At 48.1% G+C, this 20,980-nt stretch overlaps 1 protein-coding gene across 2 annotated transcripts in view; it reads right to left on the reverse strand.

The window, feature by feature from the left end:
- LRP8 (LDL receptor related protein 8) overlaps positions 1 to 20,778 on the reverse strand; it is a 310,709-nt gene extending 289,931 nt beyond the window's left edge. Inside the window, exons 1-2 of one of the 2 annotated variants that reach the window (XM_040360463.1) lie at positions 20,613 to 20,778; positions 15,432 to 15,554 (exon numbers count right to left, since the gene is read on the reverse strand). In XM_040360463.1, the coding sequence (XP_040216397.1) occupies positions 15,432 to 15,554; positions 20,613 to 20,688 (199 nt within the window). In that variant the 5' untranslated portion in view covers positions 20,689 to 20,778. The remainder of the gene's footprint in view (positions 1 to 15,431; positions 15,555 to 20,612) is intronic. The other variant, XM_040360464.1, reaches the window with a different exon arrangement.
- Between the last annotated feature and the right edge of the window lie 202 nt (positions 20,779 to 20,980).

Raw genomic sequence — 20,980 nt, forward strand, 5'->3', positions numbered from 1 at the left:
AGAATCAGGCGCATAGATACGACGGGTCGGATTAGGACTTACGACGGCGTACATGGCGCTGCGCCGTCGTAAGTCCTTTCAGAATCTGGCCCTTTGCGTCTAAAGTGGCGTACACACTATAAAAGAAGAAGAAAAAAAAATTGGGCAAACGCTCGTCCGATTTTAGTCGATGTTTAGTGGGGTAAAAAACAAACAAAAAAACAAAAAAAAAAAAACAAACAACGGGCGAACGTTCATCCGATTTTACTCAATGTTTGTTGCGGTACACACTATAAAAAACAACAAAGAGCGAACGTTCGTCTGATTTTTCGTCTCGGCTATAGCAAAGAGGGAAAGCAACTACCGCCGGGAAAAGACCGTGATTATTACTAGAGGCTATAGCAGAGAGGGGGTACCATGTCCGCCGGGAGAAGACAGTGATTATTGCTAACGGCTGTAGCAGAGAATGAAAGCCGCCCCTGCCGAGAGAAGACAGCGATTATCACTAGCGGCTATAGCAAAGAGGGAAAGCAACCCCCGCCGGGAGAAGACAGTGATTATTACTAGAGGCTATAGCAGAGAGGGGAAGTCTCCCCTGCCGGGAGAAGACAGCGATTATCACTAGAAGCTATAGAAGTCACTAGCGATAATCCCAAGAGAATAGGACAGGCTGGTTTCCCCCAAATTGAAGGATCAACTTGGTACATTCAGCCTGCCCATTAACGGTTCGAATCTCGGCCGGTTCCTGCTGAACCGGCTGAGATTCGAACGGTGCATGGCCAGCCTAAGACGATCGGCACCATTCCCAACACTTCTGGGTAGGGATGAGTTCCGGAAGTGTTTGCACAATGCATGTGCAGAGCCCGCCAGGAAGTCTGCGCGGCGCTAATCACAGGCAGGGAGTCATATTCCTGATGCTCGGCTGCAGAGATCGAGAAATGTCTCCCTGCCTGTGATTAGCGCAGCGCCGTGCCGACTTCCAGGCGGGCTCTGCACGTGCACTGTGCGAACACGCCGGAGCTCATCCCTACTTCTGGGTTGTGACTTGGCTCTTTACGGCGCCTGCGCAGTCAGCTCCTAGTCTGTGTGCAGGCGCCGTATATCGCCACGAAGAGCCGAGTCCTACTCCGGCTATTTTCGGGAAGCGTGACGCGCCATAGCCGGCCGTCAATAATGTTCCCCTTTTCATAGGAACGCCTACTCCCCGCGGGAGTCTGAAACGAAACTAATGGATTAAACTGAGTACAGCGCAAAAAAATAAAAATAAAGGCATACTAAAGCTGACGCTAGTATGCTGGATGGCATGGTAGCAAGTTGTTTTTTAGGGTGAACCTCCGCTTTAATAGCCTAGGCTAATAAGGAGGAGGAAGTAATGAAGGACTACAAAATAAAGGTATTTACAAGCAACAAAATAAATGAAAATTGTTCATTCTGAACACTATGAGATTAGGGCATGCAGCACAGACAAACATAAAAAATGGGTGGAACTCCACTTTAACTATACTTAACCTTAAAATAAAACAAATCCACACCATTGTTGGAATAATTATGGCCGAGGCTGCTTTATTATTGGATTTCAGACAGATATATTTAAAGGGGAGTTCCAGCCATTTGTATGTTTATTAAAAGTCAGCAGCAACAAAAAGTGTAGCTGCTGGCTTTTAATAAACAGGCACTTACCTGCTCCAGCGCTCCAGCGATGCGCCGGCCGGGGCTCCGATCCTCTCCCCCCCTCCCCGGCCGGCGTCTTCATTTTCAGTGTGGGCACCCGGCCGTGACAGCTTTCGGCTTCACGGCCGGGCACCCACTGCGCATGCGCGAGCGGCACTGCGCATGCGCCGCGCCGTGTAATTGGCCAGGAGATCGCCTAGGACCTGTGACGTGTCCTAGGCGATCGCCTACAGCAGCCACTTCCTGAAGGCGATTAAGCTTAGTCGCCTACAGGAAGGAGGAAGTGGGACAGGAAGTCCCACTCTTCCTGAAGCCCCCACTCCCCCCCCAAAAAAATTACATGCCAAATGTGGCATGTAAGGGGGAGAGGAGTGGGTTATGAGGAAGTTCCAAATTTGGGTGGAACTCCTCTTTAAATAAATTTAATAACTTAAAGCAGCCTAGCCACTACGGCTCAGGCTGCACATAAATATATTCCAACTTTCAAAATTATCCAACAATAACTGAACTAAACCAGATTTGTGTAAATTATATATATATATATATATATATATATATATATATATATATATATATATATATATATATATATATATATATATACATATATACAAAGGTGACCATACCACATAATTAGCAGCCGCGACAAAAAGAAAAAAGGGAGGGGGGGGGTTGGGGAACACCACAATCCTGTCTTCTGAGGCGACTGAAAGCTGCTGACGGAACCTTACTTTTATACCCCTAACTAGTACTGGTTTCAACTAGAACCAACTGGTACCAGGCCCTTAGCACCAAAAAAAGCGGGAAAAACACGTGTACCCTGATCCCAGGCCATCCGAGCACCAGGTGCTCACCTAAAGCCCGGGAAAGTCACGTTTTTTAACTAACTAGCCCATGTGAGGGCCAGGTGTTACCTAGAGAGCCCTAGTAGGCTCCCAAAGGGGGGCCTTGAAACAGACAGTAATATTAATTTTTTAATTATGTCCTGTCGCTTTCCCATGAGAAAAGGGGGAATTGAAACTGTCTCCCCCTTTTCTAACATTCTCCTGGATTTTTTATTTTTGTGCATACACAATCTTGTATTTACTTTCAACGCACTTCTAATAGAAGCCCGGTGTCATGACGGCGTTTATCCAGCATCAGTATAAGTGCACAGGCAGCACATCCAGAACTACAGAACCCCTCCCCCCTTCACTGTCAGAGCCGTACATGAAGAAAGCACAGTGAACCCAACACCAATTAGCATTAGCCAGTCAGGAGACAAGTGACGCTCCCATTAATAATTCAATCTAACATCTCTGTAACCTCTCTCCCTCCCTATAGAACTTCATTGCGTTCTGGAAATGTCTGAAGTGTTCTGCAGCTGCAGAGTCTCCAATGTAATGATGAGAAAAAATGCATTGTCTGCTTTGTATGAGACTGATTATGTTCCTTCAGCACTCAGCGCAGACCATGTGAATGGAAATGACATTCCCGTGTAGACGGTGAGACACGTTGGGCCTCATTCACACGGGCAGCATAGAGCGGCATTCAATAGACCCGCAGTGATCGGAATATCGGTCAGACCATCCTGAAAATGTAAGCTGCCTGGCCGTCATCTGCTAAAAACCATCCACCAATAGGAAAGCCGGACCAAATGATGAGAGTCCAAGCTGATTTAACCCCTCACCGCTGCCACCCAGCAGCCCTTTAGGACCCTGGTGTCCAACTTGTGGCCCTTGGACCCCAGCAATCTGTAGTGAGAACATTGATTACGGCAATAGGATTGATCTCTACTAGTCTTATGCAACGTGTTCCCAGTTCTGTATGTTCTTCTGCACCATATCCCCAGCCAAAAACGTATCCAAGCCACACTCTCTGACACTTATTTCCTCCATTACAGGGCTTGACAAACCCAATAAGTTTAGTCCTGGCGCCTGGGCTGCTGCCCGAATGCTTCTTACAGCCTGCGTGCCCCCCTGGCATCTGGAACCTCTTAACCACTTGAGACCCGCGCTATAGACGAAAGACATCCACAGCGCGGCTCTCAAGTGCCGAGTGGATGTCTCTGGACGACCCGTTATTTACATTCCCCGCGCGTGCCGCTGGGGGCGCACAAAGGGGAAACACTGTGCCCGGCGCATCGCTGGGAAGCCGATGCGCGTGCCTGGCGGCCGCGATGTCTGAATTGTGTCAAAAGTGTCCGATATGTCCGCCGCAATATCGCAGGCCTGACAAAAAAAAAAAAAAAAAACGCAGATCGCACTTGCATCCATAGACACCAATTCCGGACTTGGCGCCCGCCCCCCCGGCGCTCGCATCATTGGATTTGATTGACAGCAGCGGAAGCCAATGGCTGCGCTGCTATCAATCTATCCAATCAAGAGCTGGGACCCCGTGTAGAGTGGGACAGCACTTCCCCACCAAGGGAAATATGGGGCTCAGGTAAGTAAAACGGGGGGGGGGGGGGGGGGGCTAGTCACTGCCAGAAGAAGTTATATCCACCCTAATTACATAGGATACATTAAAGCGGGGGTTCACCCTAAAACTACTTTCTAGTATTACAATGTCCCGACACATTACAATAATGCATATTTTTATTTATTTTTTTATGCTGTACATACCTCGGTACAGCCAATTCACCCGCGGCTTCCGGGTTGCGAATCCCGCGGGAGTGGGCGTTCCCAACTTGCTGGTGATTGATGTGATGACCAAAAACTAGCTCCCCCCCGTCGCGTAAGCTGCGTCACGATTGCCGAAAGGAGCCGAACGGCGGTGCGCAGGCGCAGTATAGCGCCGACTCGCCGTTCAGTTTCTTTCGGCAATCGTGACGCAGCTTATGCGATGGGGGGAGCTCGTTTTTGGTCATCGCGTCAATCACCAGCAAGTTAGGAACGCCCACTCCCGCGGGATTCGCAACCCGGAAGCCGCGGGTGAATTAGCTGTACCGAGGTATGTACAGCATAAAAAAAAATAAAAAAATAGGCATAATTGTATTGTAATGTGTCGGGACATTGTAATACTAGAAAGTAGTACCGCTTTAAAGGTGAAAAACTTGAGGGTTTACAACCCCTTTAAAAAAGGTGCCAAGGAGGAGTTTCAGGAGGCGGAGTCCGTACAGGAATCACTGCTTGCAGGCAGCAATGTACCATGGGATATGTAGTCATTAGAAATGGAAAGTAAACAGCAGGGGAGAAGCTGCAAAGCATGCAGGGAATCCAGGAAGTTGTGGAAAGAGATGGCCAGCAGACAGGCAGAACTCACAACATGAAAGAAAATTTGTCAAGTAAGCTTATGTTGGATTGTCATATTTAACTGTTTGTATTGTTATTACAATGCTGATGTTATAAAATTAGTGTATGCCGTGACCACAGAACTTTAATCTAAACTGTATGTATACAAGTCCCCCATCTAATGTCTAACGAATATGAGGAGAGAGGGATGTGTTCTGTAGTCCAAATAAAAAACAAGCCTCAAGTGACAAAGCTGCTACTGCATATAGTACAGCGCATTGTCATTTTGCCGGAGCGTTCACACCACCAGCCAAGCGTTGCATTGAGGCACCATGGTGTGAACAGGCTCTCAGCTTGCTCTGTGGTAAAAACACATATGCATTTCTGCTGTGGTTTTGGTGCATTTTCGCTGCGTTCCCAGTGAGTTTTCTGGTTGCCCGACATCAGCATGCACCTGTACATGTGATTCAAAAAAGAATGAACCAAAAATGCAACCACAGGTGCGTTTTTTGATGCATTTTCCATTCATTTCTGTTGGGAGGTGAGTTTTAGTACCCGTTTTTTAACATGCACCAAAAATGCAGCAAGCAGGACTTTTAAAAACAGCTGACTGGTTTAAAGCGTCCTATAGGATTTAAAGGGATGCGTTTTTCATGCTTTTTTCTTCCGTTGATTATTACAAACTGATCAGTGTGTGAAAGGGTCTCACTACTATTGCTGCACTATTTTTTTATTTATATTATCTATATATCTATATATCTATATATCTATATATCTATATATCTATATATCTATATATCTATATATCTATATATCTATATATCTATATATCTATATATCTATATATCTATATATCTATATATCTATATCTATATATCTATATATATATATCTATATATATATATATCTATATATATATCTATATATATCTATATATATATATATATCTATATATATCTATATATATATATATATATATATATATATATATATATATATATATATATATATATATATCTATATCTATATCTATATCTATATATATATATATATATATATATATATATATATATATATATATATATATATATATATATATATATATATATATATATATATATATATATATATTAAAGTGGCGCTACCCCCAAAAAAGGGAAGCTCCGCTCATCTGCCTCCGCTGCCATATTAGGCACCTTTTTTTTGGGTGGGAGGGGGGACCTGGTTTTGACAAGTACCCACTTTCTGCTCAGTTCACTGCAGCGAACTGAGACAAAAGTTCAGCCGCCCCCCCCCTCCTCTTTCCTCTGCAACCGGCTCATTCACAAGGCACAGCAGGTAACCAGTAGCCAATGTAAAAATGGGCTGCCGCTGCTTTCAATCAAATCCATACACTCAACGACTATGGACACAGAGTGTATGACTCAGGAGAGTGCACCCGCAAGGTAACCCCCTCGGGAAAGCTCTTCTCCAAGGGGGGGGGTTATCTAATGTGGGGGAGGGGTAGCCACGAGACCTGCCGAGGGACCCCAGAAGAGGATGTTAAGGGCCACTCTGTGCAAAACGAACTGCAAGGTGGAGGCAAGTATGACGTGTTTGTTATTTAAAAAAGAAACCTAGTGTCCCTTTAACCACTTGCCGCCCGCTCTATTACAAAATGACGGCGGCAAAGTGGTTTCAATATCCTGACTGGACGTGCATCGCGGCGATCATTGATGCAGGGTGTCAGTCTGACACCCGGCAAAACCGATCTAGGTAAAGAGTCTCTGATGAAGACTCTTTACCACGTGATCAGCCATGTCCAATCACGGCTGATCACGATGTAAACAAGAAGAGCCGGTTATCGGCTTTTCCTCACTTGCGTCTGTCAGACGCGAGTAGAGGAGAGCTGATCGGCTGCTCCTCTGACAGGGGGGGTTTGTGCTGATCGATAATCAGCACAGCCCCCCCCCCCCCCCCCGAGGACGCCCACACCAGACCACCAGGGATGCCAATCAGTGCCCACAATGGATGCCAATCAGTGCCCACAATGGGCATCACTGATTGGCAGGCATTGTTTGGCACTGATTGGCATCCATAAATACAATATAACACAGTACATTCGTGCCACCTATCAGTGCCCATCCATGCCACCTGTCTGTGCCCATCAATTCCACCTCATCGGTGCAGCCCCATCAGTAAAGGAGAAAACATACTTATTTACAAAGTTTTGTAACGGAAACAAAAAAAAAAGCATTTGTTTTTCAAAATTTTCGATCTTTTTTTAGTTTATTTTTTTTTAACAGAACATGAAAATCCCAGAGGTGATCAAATACCACCAAAAGAAAGCTCTATTTGTGGGGGAAAAAAATTATACGAATTTAGTTTGGGTACAGTGTAGCATGACCGCGCAATTGTCATTCAAAGTGCAACAGCGCTGAAAGCTGAAAATTGGTCTGGGCAGGAAGGTGTACAAGTGCCCGGTATGGAAGTGGTTAAGTACCATTGATTAGTTGTCAGTGAAATGGTCTCGTTACCATTGTTATATACTGAATACATCTAGAAAAGACTTTTGTTGAGGAGTCTCACTACTATTGTTGCATTTTCACATTATATTGTTTGAGGCGCTGTTCACATATATGCAGTGAATCCTGAGCGTTTCTTGCACCGCACTAAAAATCGCTCTCCACGCAATCTACTACTGGAGTCAATGTTAAAATGAATGACACCCCAAAACAGATTACAAAATGACGCAGTTCTAATTGCAAGAATAGGATCGCATTGGTGTAAACTAAGGATGAGCTCTGGCGAGTTCGCATGGTACACGTGCAGAGCCCGCCAGGAAGTGTGCACGGCGCTGCGCTAATCACAGTCAGGGAGACATTTCCCGATCTCTGCAGCCGAGCATTGGGACAATGTCTCCCTGGCTGTGATTAGCGCAGCGCTGTGCACACTTCCTGGCGGGCTCTGTACGTGTAGCATGCGAACACGCCAGAGCTCATCCTTAGTGTAAACGCCCATGCAATCTAATTCCAGTGCAGCAATAATAAAATAGATGCATGCACCTTTTATGTGCGGTTGCGAATAGAACCCATACAAAATGAAAATCGCACTGCAAAGAATCTCATGCGATCTGAATAGGAAAATGTTGCGATTCCTTTCCGAATCACAAGCGGTGTCCCCCACCGCATATATGTGACCCCAGCCTGAAGGTTATATACTAGCGCTGCATTGTTGCATATTGTAATTTAGGGACATACTATGTCTGGAATGCAGGATGTCTGCGTTCCGATCATACATCCCAGAACGCCTAGGGCCCTAATCGCAGCGTACACGAGGTCTGGCGTCTACAATGTGTTCATATGAACATTACGTGAAAGGTCATTATTTTAGAAGTTCCCGCACAGAGCCTGACAACCAGGAAGTGACAACGCCGATACCTCTTTGGTTACATATGTGGCAGCATTACAGAGAAATGTGTCACAGGGGGGCGTGGTGCGACATCAAGCAATGCCTAGACAGCATGACAAAGCACGACACGTATGATTTCCTCCTGTGATCAGACACTGCGCTGTGTACAGAGGAGCAGACATAGGACACGTTCTTCAAGGTTTATGTATCAGATCTTCCCCAGTGCCCCCCCCCCCCAATCCTCTCCATATACACAACAGCAGCCATGATCACACACACACCAGTGTGGAGCAGCAATGGAAGACTGGCAATGGTTAATACAGGCCACACCTTCTAGTACACAGGGTCAGGGGGTGTGTGCATCCTCTCTGCCTTCCTATTGGTCGTCTCCCTGGCATGTGACTACATCTAAAACCAAGCCGCAGCCAATGGTTTGTAGGTGAGAACGTTCATTCATAAAGAGCAGCTGTATGCAGTGCCTCCGATATAAACACTGATAGACGGTGGAGGAGGAAAAGGTGTATCAGGGAAGAGATTGGACGGTTTGGCGGGGTAGCCGTCACCGACAGGTGCTATGCAAGGTGCCAGAACAGAGAACGCACGCCGCAATCAATAGACTCATCACATCTCTATTGATAGCAAACACAGAGCTACACAAACAATGACAGCCCAGACCACACAAAGATCCATCACAATACAGACTGACGGGGCTTCGCTGCTGCAGGTTCCAGCAATACAGACATTGCTGGATAATACCACCCTATGTACATTGTATGCATAATAAAAACACACACATATGCTACATGCATAATAAAAACACAAACACACACACACATATGCTACATGCATAATAAAAACACAAACACACACACACACATATGCTACATGCATAATAAAAACACAAACACACACACACATATGCTACATGCATAATAAAAACACAAACACACACACACACACACACATATGCTACATGCATAATAAAAACACAAACACATATGCTACATGCATAATAAAAAACACAAACACACACACACACACACACATATGCTACATGCATAATAAAAACACACACACACACACACACACACACACACACACACACATACATATATGCTACATGCATAAAAACACCAGATAGAGAAAATGATGTCATAAAACACCAAATTATATACACATCATGGGCACCAGATTGTATACTTAATAAACACCAGATTATATATGCTGCATGCATAATAAACACCAGATTTAGGTATATAATGCTAGCATCATATAAACACCAGATTATATATGTTGTATGCATCATAAACACGAGATTATACAGGAGTAGTAGGAGGAGTGTGTTGCTATGCTAAAATATAAACAGCATTCATTTTACAAATATACTATACAATAGAGGCGCACCGAATGGAAATTTTGGCGCCAAAACCAAAACTGAAAGATTTTTTTTTTTTTGTCCCATGGCCGGAAACCGAAAATGACAGTTTAAAAAAAAAAAAAATATTATTTTATATAGAATTGTATACGACTTTTTAAAATTAAGATCATCAATTTAAAATGAATATGAAATCGATTGTCGGACATTATTGGCACCTTTAGCACAAGAGAAATGTATCCCTTTAAATTCAATGCATGTCTTCACACTGGTCCATTGCGATTCCATTGTGGTGTTAAAAATCCTGTTTGCTGCATTTTTTTTTTTTTTTTTTGGTATGCGATGCATACTAGCTCATTATGCCTTAGTTTTACAGGTTATTGGTTTTTTTAAATCAGGTTTACAACATCTTTAAAGTTTTACTAAACGCAGGAGCCTGCATTCACTATATCTGGTCTCCCACAGTACACAGAACATGGAAATGCATTTATTTTTTATTCAGCAGTAGCAGATAGCCTTCTTGTGACTTCTATTAGTGCCTGGGTAAAGCTTGGAGGAGGGGTTTTTATACTTCACTGGCTGTTCCATCAGGATGCAGGACTCCTGACCCTCTGTCTGGGACAGTGCCGATGCTGTGCTGATCACATGCACACTCCCAAGATTTTTTTTTTAATAAACAAACAAAAAGTCTCTAGCAATACATACTAAACTGAGCATGTGCAGCCCGACTACAGTAACTTTCTTATCCGCACATGTTTTGGAGACAACACAAGACGGAGAGGATCGGAGAAGGCAGGATCAAACAACCTTTTTACACAATGCAGAGGAATAACCCCATAGGCCCCTTTTACACGTGCGAACCGTATGTCCGCTTTTTCATCCATCCATTTGCGGATAAAAAAGGGACATACATTGGTCCCTATGAGATTGCGGGTGTCAGCGGATGAACATCTGCTGACACCCGATCTTGTCCGCCTCCGCAAAGATCCAATTCTGCAGACGGAAAGAAAACCCTATTTTCCTTCCGTCTGCGGATCAGATGAACACGGACATACGGTCTGTGTTCATCCGATCCCCCCATAGGGGAGACCGGAGAAAAGACAGGGCGGTCCCTGCACAGTGTGCGGGGACCGCCCTGTCATCCGCCGGTTTAGCGGGGATCAACGGAGCTGAGCATACGGAGGCGGATCATTACTGATCCGCCCCGTGTGAAAGGGGCCTTAGGTTCCACAGTGAGTATAACAAGCATGTGTTACTGCATAGACAGACCGATTTTACTGTTGTGGGTTTAGTAAAACTTTAACCCCTTAACGCCCGCCGCACGACTATATACGTCCGCAAAATGGCACGGACAGGCAGATGGGCGTATATATACGTCCCTGCCTTCTAGCGGGTGGGGGGTCCGATCGGGGCCCCCTCCGCTGCGTGCGGATTCCCTCGGGGAGCGATCCCGGACGACGGCGCGGCTATTCGTTTATAGCCGCTCTGTCGCGATCGCTCCCCGGAGCTGAAGAATGGGGAGAGCCGTATGTAAACACAGCTTACCCGTGCTTCACTGTGGCGGCGTATCGATCGAGTGATCCCTTTTATAGGGAGACTCGATCGATGACGTCAGTCCTACAGCCACACCCCCCTACAGTTGTAAACACACACTAGGTGAACCCTAACTCCTACAGCGCCCCCTGTGGTTAACTTCCAAACTGCAACTGTCATTTTCACAATAAAGAATGCAATTTAAATGCATTTTTTGTTGTGAAAATGACAATGGTCCCAAAAATGTGTCAAAATTGTCCGCCATAATGTCGCAGTCATGAAAATAATCGCTGATCGCCGCCAATAGTAGTAAAAAAAAAAAAAAAATAAAAATTATAAAAATGCAATAAAACTATCCCCTATTTTGTAAACGCTATAAATTTTGCGCAAACCAATCGATAAACGCTTATTGCGATTTTTTTTTACCAAAAATAGGTAGAAGAATACGTATCGGCCTAAACTGAGGAAAAAAAATGTTTTATATATGTTTTTGGGGGATATTTATTATAGCAATAAGTAAAAATATATTGAATTTTTTTCACAATTGTCGCTCTATTTTTGTTTATAGCGCAAAAAATAAAAACCGCAGAGGTGATCAAATACCACCAAAAGAAAGCTCTATTTGTGAGGAAAAAAGGACGCCAATTTTGTTTGGGAGCCACGTTGCACGACCGCGCAATTGTCTGTTAAAGCGATGCAGTGCCGAATCGCAAAACCTGGCCTGGGCATTTAGCTGCAAAATGGTCCGGGGCTTAAGTGGTTAATGGAACAAGCTGAAGTTAGAAGCCGATTGGCCACTATGCAGAGCTGCACCAGATTCCGAGTGCTCCAGTTTTAGTAAATCAACCCCTGTGCGTTCAAGGCCATGCACCCACACCCGCACGGCTGTCAAATTGGCAGTAGCTGTGTCCATGCAGCCGCTGAACCCCAATTGACATGAATGGGGATGCCCAGAACGCGTGTGCGGTCAAACGTGGCCCTCCCACGGATGTACACTGTAGTACGCCTGTGTGAACAAAGCCTGTAGCGATTACAACCAATTTTCTCCAGTTGTTTATTTATACTAAACTACTAAAGAAGAAAGAAGTCCGACAACAAGAGGAATCCCGTCAGCCATTGGTTTACACAGTACTAGTTCACATCTGTCGGAGAGGATGTTGACCATTTTGTGACGCATTGTCCAGGGTTAGCGACGACAGTGACAGCGCATACAAAGGTGTGTTGATAACACACAAAAAGACGTAAATCCAGCTAAACACTTCTAAAGATCTGTGCAAATAGAAGTGACTTTCCCCATGTTTAGATATCTTACCAGGGCCAAACAGGCAGCTACTGCTGTCCTCCTGAAAATGCCAATGCCAATCGCCTCGGCTCCCTTTAGCCTCAATATGTAATGAACCACTGACACAGAACAAGCATGCATCTAGTGAAGTCAGAGCTTCTGATCGGTATACTTGCAGCAAATCGAAGTACTGAACCTTTAGATCAGCATAACAGCCAGGCAACCAGCATCTTCAAAGGAGAGTGCAGCAACAGAAGCCTAGGTATTTTCTCAGTACAGGTTACCTTTAGAGCCCATTCACACCTAAGCTTTTAAAAGCACATCAATGCAGCATGCACACGGCTCAGCCATTGTTTTACAGGGTGCTAGTTAACATCTGCGCAATGCATTGATGTGCGTTCCGTTTTTCTATGCATTGCCGCACATTAAAGGGCCTATTGACGACAATAGCACACATGATATTTGGTAGCGCACGTTCCTCACTAGGCAGCTTTATCAGTACAAACACCATCTGAGACGTGTCCAGCAATGACACCCACATCTAGGGTTGCCACCTCATCCCTTTAAAACAGAACACATATGAATTACACAGGTTCTGTGGCTAATTAAGGTGGTAATTAGACTCATTTGGTGCCTTACCTGCATTAAATCAGCCACAGAACCTGTGTAATTCATATGTGTTCCGTTTTAAAGGGATGAGGTGGCAACCCTACCCACATCCCGCCTTGTATCATCTCTCTGTATGCTTTGAACACACCGAGGGAGATTTATACTAAAACTGGTGGAGCTGTGCATTGTAACCAATCAGCTTCTGACTTCAGCTTGTTCAATTAAAAGGGATTGTACCTTTATATATACCCAGTGCAGTGACTGGCCTCAGGTGATACACATTAAACAAATCTTCCTATATAGGTTGTACCCGTCTATCTGCCTTCTTATTTCTACATAAAGCTTGTCTAAGAGTTAAAAAAAAAAAAAAAAAAAAAAAGGAAGGTACTCTATAGAGCTTAGTGAGGAGAGCTGAGGGCTGATTGGAGGTAAGGGACACACCCCCCTTAACATAGCAACAGAGCTAAGGCTGTCAATTAGCTGGAGGTCCCTCCTCTGTCACCATTTTTCTCTTGGTGTCAGAAAGACTTGTCAGCAGTAATTAATGCGGAACGAAGCAGCATACAGAAATGACACTTTGTGTTCTTAATTGAGACAAGTACACACTATAGATCCGGGGTCTCCAAACTTTCTAAACAAAAGGGTCAGTTTACTGTCCTTCAGACTTTAGGGTGGCCATTGGGAGTAGAAAAGGTCCAGACGACAGTGAGAAAAAAAAAAAACAATGTCCCATTGTTAGTGTCATTGGGAACAATTGTGCCCCATCGTAGGCGTCATTGGGAGAAATAGTGTCATCATTGGTGTCATTGGACCCCATTGTTGGTGTCATTGGAGAATTGTGTCCCATCATTGGGCCCCATTGTTGGTGTCATTGGGAGAAATTGTGTCCAATCATTGGTTTCATTGGGAGGCATTGTGCCCCTTCGTTGGCGTCACTGGGAGGCATGGTGACCCCCACGTTGGCGTCACTGGGAGGCATGGTGACCCCCACGTTGGCGTCACTGGGAGGCATGGTGACCCCCACGTTGGCGTCACTGGGAGGCATGGTGACCCCCACGTTGGCGTCACTGGGAGGCATGGTGACCCTTTGCTGGCGTCACTGGGAGGCATGGTGACCCTTTGCTGGCGTCACTGGGAGGCATGGTGACCCTTTGCTGGCGTCACTGGGAGGCATGGTGACCCTTTGCTGGCGTCACTGGGAGGCATGGTGACCCTTTGCTGGCGTCACTGGGAGGCATGGTGACCCTTTGCTGGCGTCACTGGGAGGCATGGTGACCCTTTGCTGGCGTCACTGGGAGGCATGGTGACCCTTTGCTGGCGTCACTGGGAGGCATGGTGACCCTTTGCTGGCGTCACTGGGAGGCATGGTGCCCCTTTGCTGGTATCAGTGGATGAAATAGTGCCCCAAGGGACACATAAAAGCAAGCAAAGGGCCGCATCTGGCCCCCGGGCCACAGTTTGGAGACCACTGCTATAGACTATTCTTTGTTCATATTTCATGTCTGAGGTTTACAACCACTTTAGGCTTGGACAATAAAACCTGGAAACCGGTAAGTTACTCTGCACAGCTGCACAGTTTTAGTAAATCTCCCTCACAGTGCCCATTAGCATTTTACATGGTTCCTGGTGCCGTGTCAGAAATGTATGCCGCTAAAAGGTGGCCATAGACCAGTGATGGCGAACCTTGGCACCCCAGGTGTTTTGGAACTACATTTCCCATGATGCTCGTGCACTCTGCAGTGTAGCTGAGCCTCATGGGAAATGTAGTTCCAAAACATCTGAGGTGCAAAGGTTCACCACCACTGGCCTAGACAAATAGAGAACAGCCAATGCAGACAATAATGAACCACTGGAAAATGTTTAATGCATGATCTTATTGCCCAGTGTGCATGTTTATGGCTATGAGCCCGTGAATTAAACATGCCCATTTCGTTCTGGCGAATACCAGATGGATGGGAGATTTGCCAAAGCCAATCAACATAGCCGATTTCCATCCCTCACGTCATCGGTTGTCTCAGGATTTGTTTCTAGATTCCAATGTGGCTGAAGACATGATGCCGGCCAGAATGGTCGATGACAATCTCCGTAGCAGACACACACACACACACACACACACACACACACACACACACACACACACACACATATATATATATATATATATATATATATATATAATCTCTGACCGATGAACAATAAAGTAGCCGACCGCCACAAACTACTAAACCCCCAAGCATTGCATACATATGTACAACTGACAAACACAAATCCCTCCAATTTCTGCCTCCCAAGAGGTGATACAACAGCAGCTATGGTCTCCACCCGGGCAGAACATCAAAACCAAAGATTACAGCAATGTCCCCCCAGAACCCGCACTCACGGCAGCCCTCCTCATCACTGTTATCGGAGCAATCATCGTCCTCATCGCATCTCCACAGGCTGGGGATACAGCGTTGGTTTGCACATTGGAACTGGTTCTCCTCACAGTCGGAGGGGGGAAGCGCTGGGGAGAGAGCCAAGCAGTGAGTGGGCCGGTGGCGGGAAGGTGGTTTGAGTGATGAGGCCAGGAGTGAGATGGGTACTAGCTAGGAGGATGAGATGCTTGGGTATCATGACGTGATTTACTAAAAGACTGACAGTATGTGGGTGACGTGACTGAACATAAACCAGCATAGCCTACAGTTGGGGATCCCTCTAGGGTGCATCTAGGGATCACCAGCAGGAGGAAGAGGGACCCGATTCCCCATATAGATCTTTAGTTATCACTAGAAGGGTCACCAGCAGGAGGAAGGAGGTCCCGATTCCCCACATAGATCTTTAGTAATCACAAAAAGGATCACCAGCAGGAGGAAGAGGGACCCGATTCCCCATATAGATCTTTAGTTATCACTAGAAGGATCACCAGCAGGAGGAAGAGGGACCCGATTCCCCATATAGATCTTTAGTTATCACCAGAAGGGTCACCAGCAAGAGGAAAGAGATCCTTGATTCCCCACATAGATCTTTAGTAATCACTAAAAGGATCACCAGCAGGAGGAAGAGGGACCCAATTCCCTATATAGATCTTTAGTTATCACCAGCAGGAAGGAGGAGATCCTGATTCCCCATATAAATCTTTAGTTATCACTAGAAGGATCACCAGCAGGAGGAAGAGGGACCTGATTCCCCATATAGATCTTTAGCTATCACTGGAGGGATCACCAGGAGGAGGAAAGGGGACCCGATTCCCCATATAGATCTTTAGTAATCACTAGAAGGATCACCAGCAGGAGGGAGGAGGACCGGATTCCATTACATAGATCTTTAGTAATCACTAGATCGGATCACCAGCAGGAGGAAGGAGGACCTGATTCTCCATATAGAACCGGGTTGCCGTGATCTGAACCGGGTTGCTGTGGGTTACTGTGAACTGAACCGGGTTGCTGTGATCTGAACCGGGTTGCTGTGGGCTACTGTGATCTGCATTGGGTTGCTGTGGGCTACTGTGATCTGAACCGGGTTGCTGTGATCTGAACCGGGTTGCTGTGGGTTACTGTGATCTGAACCGGGTTGCTGTGATCTGAACCCGGGTTGCTGTGATCTGAACCGGGTTGCTGTGATCTGAACCGGGTTGCTGTGGGTTACTGTGATCTGAACCGGGTTGCTGTGATCTGAACCCGGGTTGCTGTGATCTGAACCCGGGTTGCTGTGATCTGAACCCGGGTTGCTGTGATCTGAACCCGGGTTGCTGTGATCTGAACCCGGGTTGCTGTGATCTGAACCCGGGTTGCTGTGATCTGAACCCGGGTTGCTGTGATCTGAACCCGGGTTGCTGTGATCTGAACCCGGGTTGCTGTGATCTGAACCCGGTTGCTGTGGGTTACTGTGATCTGAACCGGGTTGCTGTGATCTGAACCGGGTTGCTGTGATCTGAACCGGGTTGCTGTGGGTTACTGTGATCTGAACCCGGGTTGCTGTGATCTGAACCCGGGTTGCTGTGATCTGAACCCGGTTGCTGTGGGTTACTGTGATCTGAACCGGGTTGCTGTGATCTGAACCCGGGTTGCTGTGATCTGAACCCGGGTTGCTGTGATCTGAACCCGGGTTGCTGTGATCTGAACCCGGGTTGCTGTGATCTGAACCCGGGTTGCTGTGATCTGAACCCGGTTGCTGTGGGTTACTGTGATCTGAACCGGGTTGCTGTGATCTGAACCGGGTTGCTGTGATCTGAACCGGGTTGCTGTGATCTGAACCGGGTTGCTGTGATCTGAACCGGGTTGCTGTGGGTTACTGTGATCTGAACCCGGGTTGCTGTGATCTGAACCCGGGTTGCTGTGATCTGAACCCGGTTGCTGTGGGTTACTGTGATCTGAACCGGGTTGCTGTGATCTGAACCGGGTTGCTGTGATCTGAACCGGGTTGCTGTGATCTGAACCGGGTTGCTGTGATCTGAACCGGGTTGCTGTGGGTTACTGTGATCTGAACCCGGGTTGCTGTGATCTGAACCCGGGTTGCTGTGATCTGAACCCGGGTTGCTGTGATCTGAACCCGGGTTGCTGTGATCTGAACCCGGGTTGCTGTGATCTGAACCCGGGTTGCTGTGATCTGAACTGGGTTGCTGTGATCTGAACCGGGTTGCTGTGATCTGAACCGGGTTGCTGTGGGCTACTGTGATCTGCATTGGGTTGCTGTGGGCTACTGTGATCTGAACCGGGTTGCTGTGAGTTACTGTGATCTGAACCGGGTTGCTGTGGGCTACTGTGATCTGAACCGGGTTGCTGTGGGCTACTGTGATCTGAACCGGGTTGCTGTGGGCTACTGTGATCTGAACCGGGTTGCTGTGGGTTGCTGTGATCTGAACCCGGGTTGCTGTGATCTGAACCCGGGTTGCTGTGATCTGAACCCGGGTTGCTGTGATCTGAACCCGGGTTGCTGTGATCTGAACCCGGGTTGCTGTGATCTGAACCGGGTTGCTGTGATCTGAACCGGGTTGCTGTGATCTGAACCCGGGTTGCTGTGATCTGAACCCGGGTTGCTGTGATCTGAACCCGGGTTGCTGTGATCTGAACCCGGGTTGCTGTGATCTGAACCCGGGTTGCTGTGATCTGAACCCGGGTTGCTGTGATCTGAACCCGGGTTGCTGTGATCTGAACCGGGTTGCTGTGGGTTACTGTGATCTGAACCCGGGTTGCTGTGATCTGAACCCGGGTTGCTGTGATCTGAACCCGGGTTGCTGTGATCTGAACCCGGGTTGCTGTGATCTGAACCCGGGTTGCTGTGATCTGAACCCGGGTTGCTGTGATCTGAACCCGGGTTGCTGTGATCTGAACCGGGTTGCTGTGATCTGAACCGGGTTGCTGTGGGTTACTGTGATCTGAACCCGGGTTGCTGTGATCTGAACCCGGGTTGCTGTGATCTGAACCCGGGTTGCTGTGATCTGAACCCGGGTTGCTGTGATCTGAACCCGGGTTGCTGTGATCTGAACCCGGGTTGCTGTGATCTGAACCCGGGTTGCTGTGATCTGAACCCGGGTTGCTGTGATCTGAACCCGGGTTGCTGTGATCTGAACCCGGGTTGCTGTGATCTGAACCGGGTTGCTGTGATCTGAACCGGGTTGCTGTGGGTTACTGTGATCTGAACCCGGGTTGCTGTGATCTGAACCCGGGTTGCTGTGATCTGAACCCGGGTTGCTGTGATCTGAACCCGGGTTGCTGTGATCTGAACCCGGGTTGCTGTGATCTGAACCCGGGTTGCTGTGATCTGAACCCGGGTTGCTGTGATCTGAACCCGGGTTGCTGTGATCTGAACCCGGGTTGCTGTGATCTGAACCCGGGTTGCTGTGATCTGAACCGGGTTGCTGTGATCTGAACCGGGTTGCTGTGGGCTACTGAACTCAGCATCGCTATCAATCTTGGCACTGCCTCACCAGATTCCGCTGAGCAGCAGGATGGATGCTTGGAGTTGTGAGGATTACAAGTCATGGCCGAGGATCCACAGCAAAGTTGGCAGTGTAAGTCTGAAAGCCTGGAAATAACAGGATACTAGCAGCTGGTAAGATGGGCACAAGCTGGCAGTAAACAGCCATGGAATGGGTATAGGGTGAGGGGGGATTACAGGTGACTAGAATGGAGTGATTGGGGAATACGTCTCCTCATGTCCCCGGGTGATTACTCACATACTTGAGCATTGGGGTGATCAGTGAGAGATCTTTACATTAGCAAATAACAGGGGTGATCATCTCAGGAGGGGAAGAAGGATACGTTGGGGGTCACTAGGGGGGGGGCGAAGAGAAGGATACGTCGGGGGTCACTAGGGGGGGGGGGGGGAGAAGGATGCATTGAGGGTCACTAGGGGGGGGGGGGGAGAGAAGGATACGTCAGGGGTCACTAGGGGGAGGGAGAGAAAGATACGTCGGGGGTCACCAGGGGGAGGCAGACAAGGATACGTCGGGGGTCACCAGGGGGGAGGCAGACAAGGATACGTCGGGGGTCACTAGGGGGGGGGGGGGGGAGAAGGATACGTCGGGGGTCACTAGGGGGGAGAAGGATATGTCGGGGGTCACTAGGGGGAGGGAGAGAAGGATACGTCTGGGGTCACTAGGGGGGAGAGAAGGATACGTCTAGGGTCACTAGGGGGGAGAGAAGGATACGTCTGGGGTCACTAGGGGGAGGGAGAGAAGGATACGTCTGGGGTCACTAGGGGGAGGGAGAGAAGGATACGTCAGGGATCACTAGGGGGGAGAGTAGGATACATCGGGGGTCACTAGGGGGGGGGAGAAGGATACGTCGGGGGTCACTAGGGGGGGGAAGAGAAGGATACGTCGGGGGTCACTAGGGGGGGGGGGGAGAAGGATACGTCGGGGGTCACTAGGGGGGGGGAGAGAGAAAGATTCGTTGGGGGTCACTAGGGGGGGGAGGAGTCATTGGGGGTCACTAGGGGGGGGGAGAGAAGGATACGTCGGGGGTCACTAAGGGGAGACATGAGTACATGCTGCATAGTCACTCAGTATCTTCAACTTCCTCAGACAACCCCCTCCTGTGTAGATCTGCCCCCCCCCCCCCAGGTACCATTAGAGGGGTCTCCTCACCTTCCTATGTATCAGGAAGCCTGTGCTGTAATAATACACACGCTGCCCCTGCTAAACTCCCACCCATGAAAATGCCGGCTGCCTGGCTGCTGCAAAGGTGAGTTGCTTTCCATGTCACCTGACCTGGACAAAGCATGAAGGGACGAGGGTTGCACTTCCCTGGCTGCCTGCTGGTTGGGGGAAGTTGCCGTCAGCCAGGTGAAGGGTATTTTCTTCCAGAAGAGGATCGCTGTAGATTGTGGGGGGGTGGTCTGGGGGTGACACAGAGGGATGGGGGTCCCTGGAAAGTGATGATGGGGGACACAGATCTATATTGGAGGTGGGATTATCAGGCGATGATGATGATTGGAGGGGGAGGAGGCGGCCAGGTGATGGGATGCAGCGCTCTGGTACTGATGTAGCCCGGCCTGGATGTGATGATGGAGGGCGAACCATGGAGAGGACAATGAGGATGAATACCCGGAACCATCCCGCCCGCTCTCCGCTCCTCCCTACCTCTGCCAGTCCGGCTCCCCAACACCAGCAGCAGAAGGAGGCCCGGGATGGCCCCGCTGCTGCAGCCGCTCCTCATGTTTCCTCCGCTGGGTCCCGGGGCGCATGGAGCCGGCAGCCCGTGCACTGACTGGCAGAACCCCGCCTACGGGGCGTGTCCAGCCAGGGGGCGGACAGATCGAGAACCTGCAGGAGCTTACACGTAAGGATTGACAGGGAGGGGGCGTGGTCAGGAGGTGCTTTGTGGAGAAGGGCGTGGCTCCTGTCATACCGTAGGTGTGATCCGCCCTCTAGTGGGAGGGGCACAGGACAGGATACTCACTATTAACCCTTTTGTAGCACGGAAGTGTCTGATAGCGGAGACAAGTCGG

Source organism: Rana temporaria, chromosome 7 (assembly GCF_905171775.1).
Source record: "Rana temporaria chromosome 7, aRanTem1.1, whole genome shotgun sequence".
Classification (NCBI taxonomy): Eukaryota; Metazoa; Chordata; class Amphibia; order Anura; family Ranidae; genus Rana; species Rana temporaria.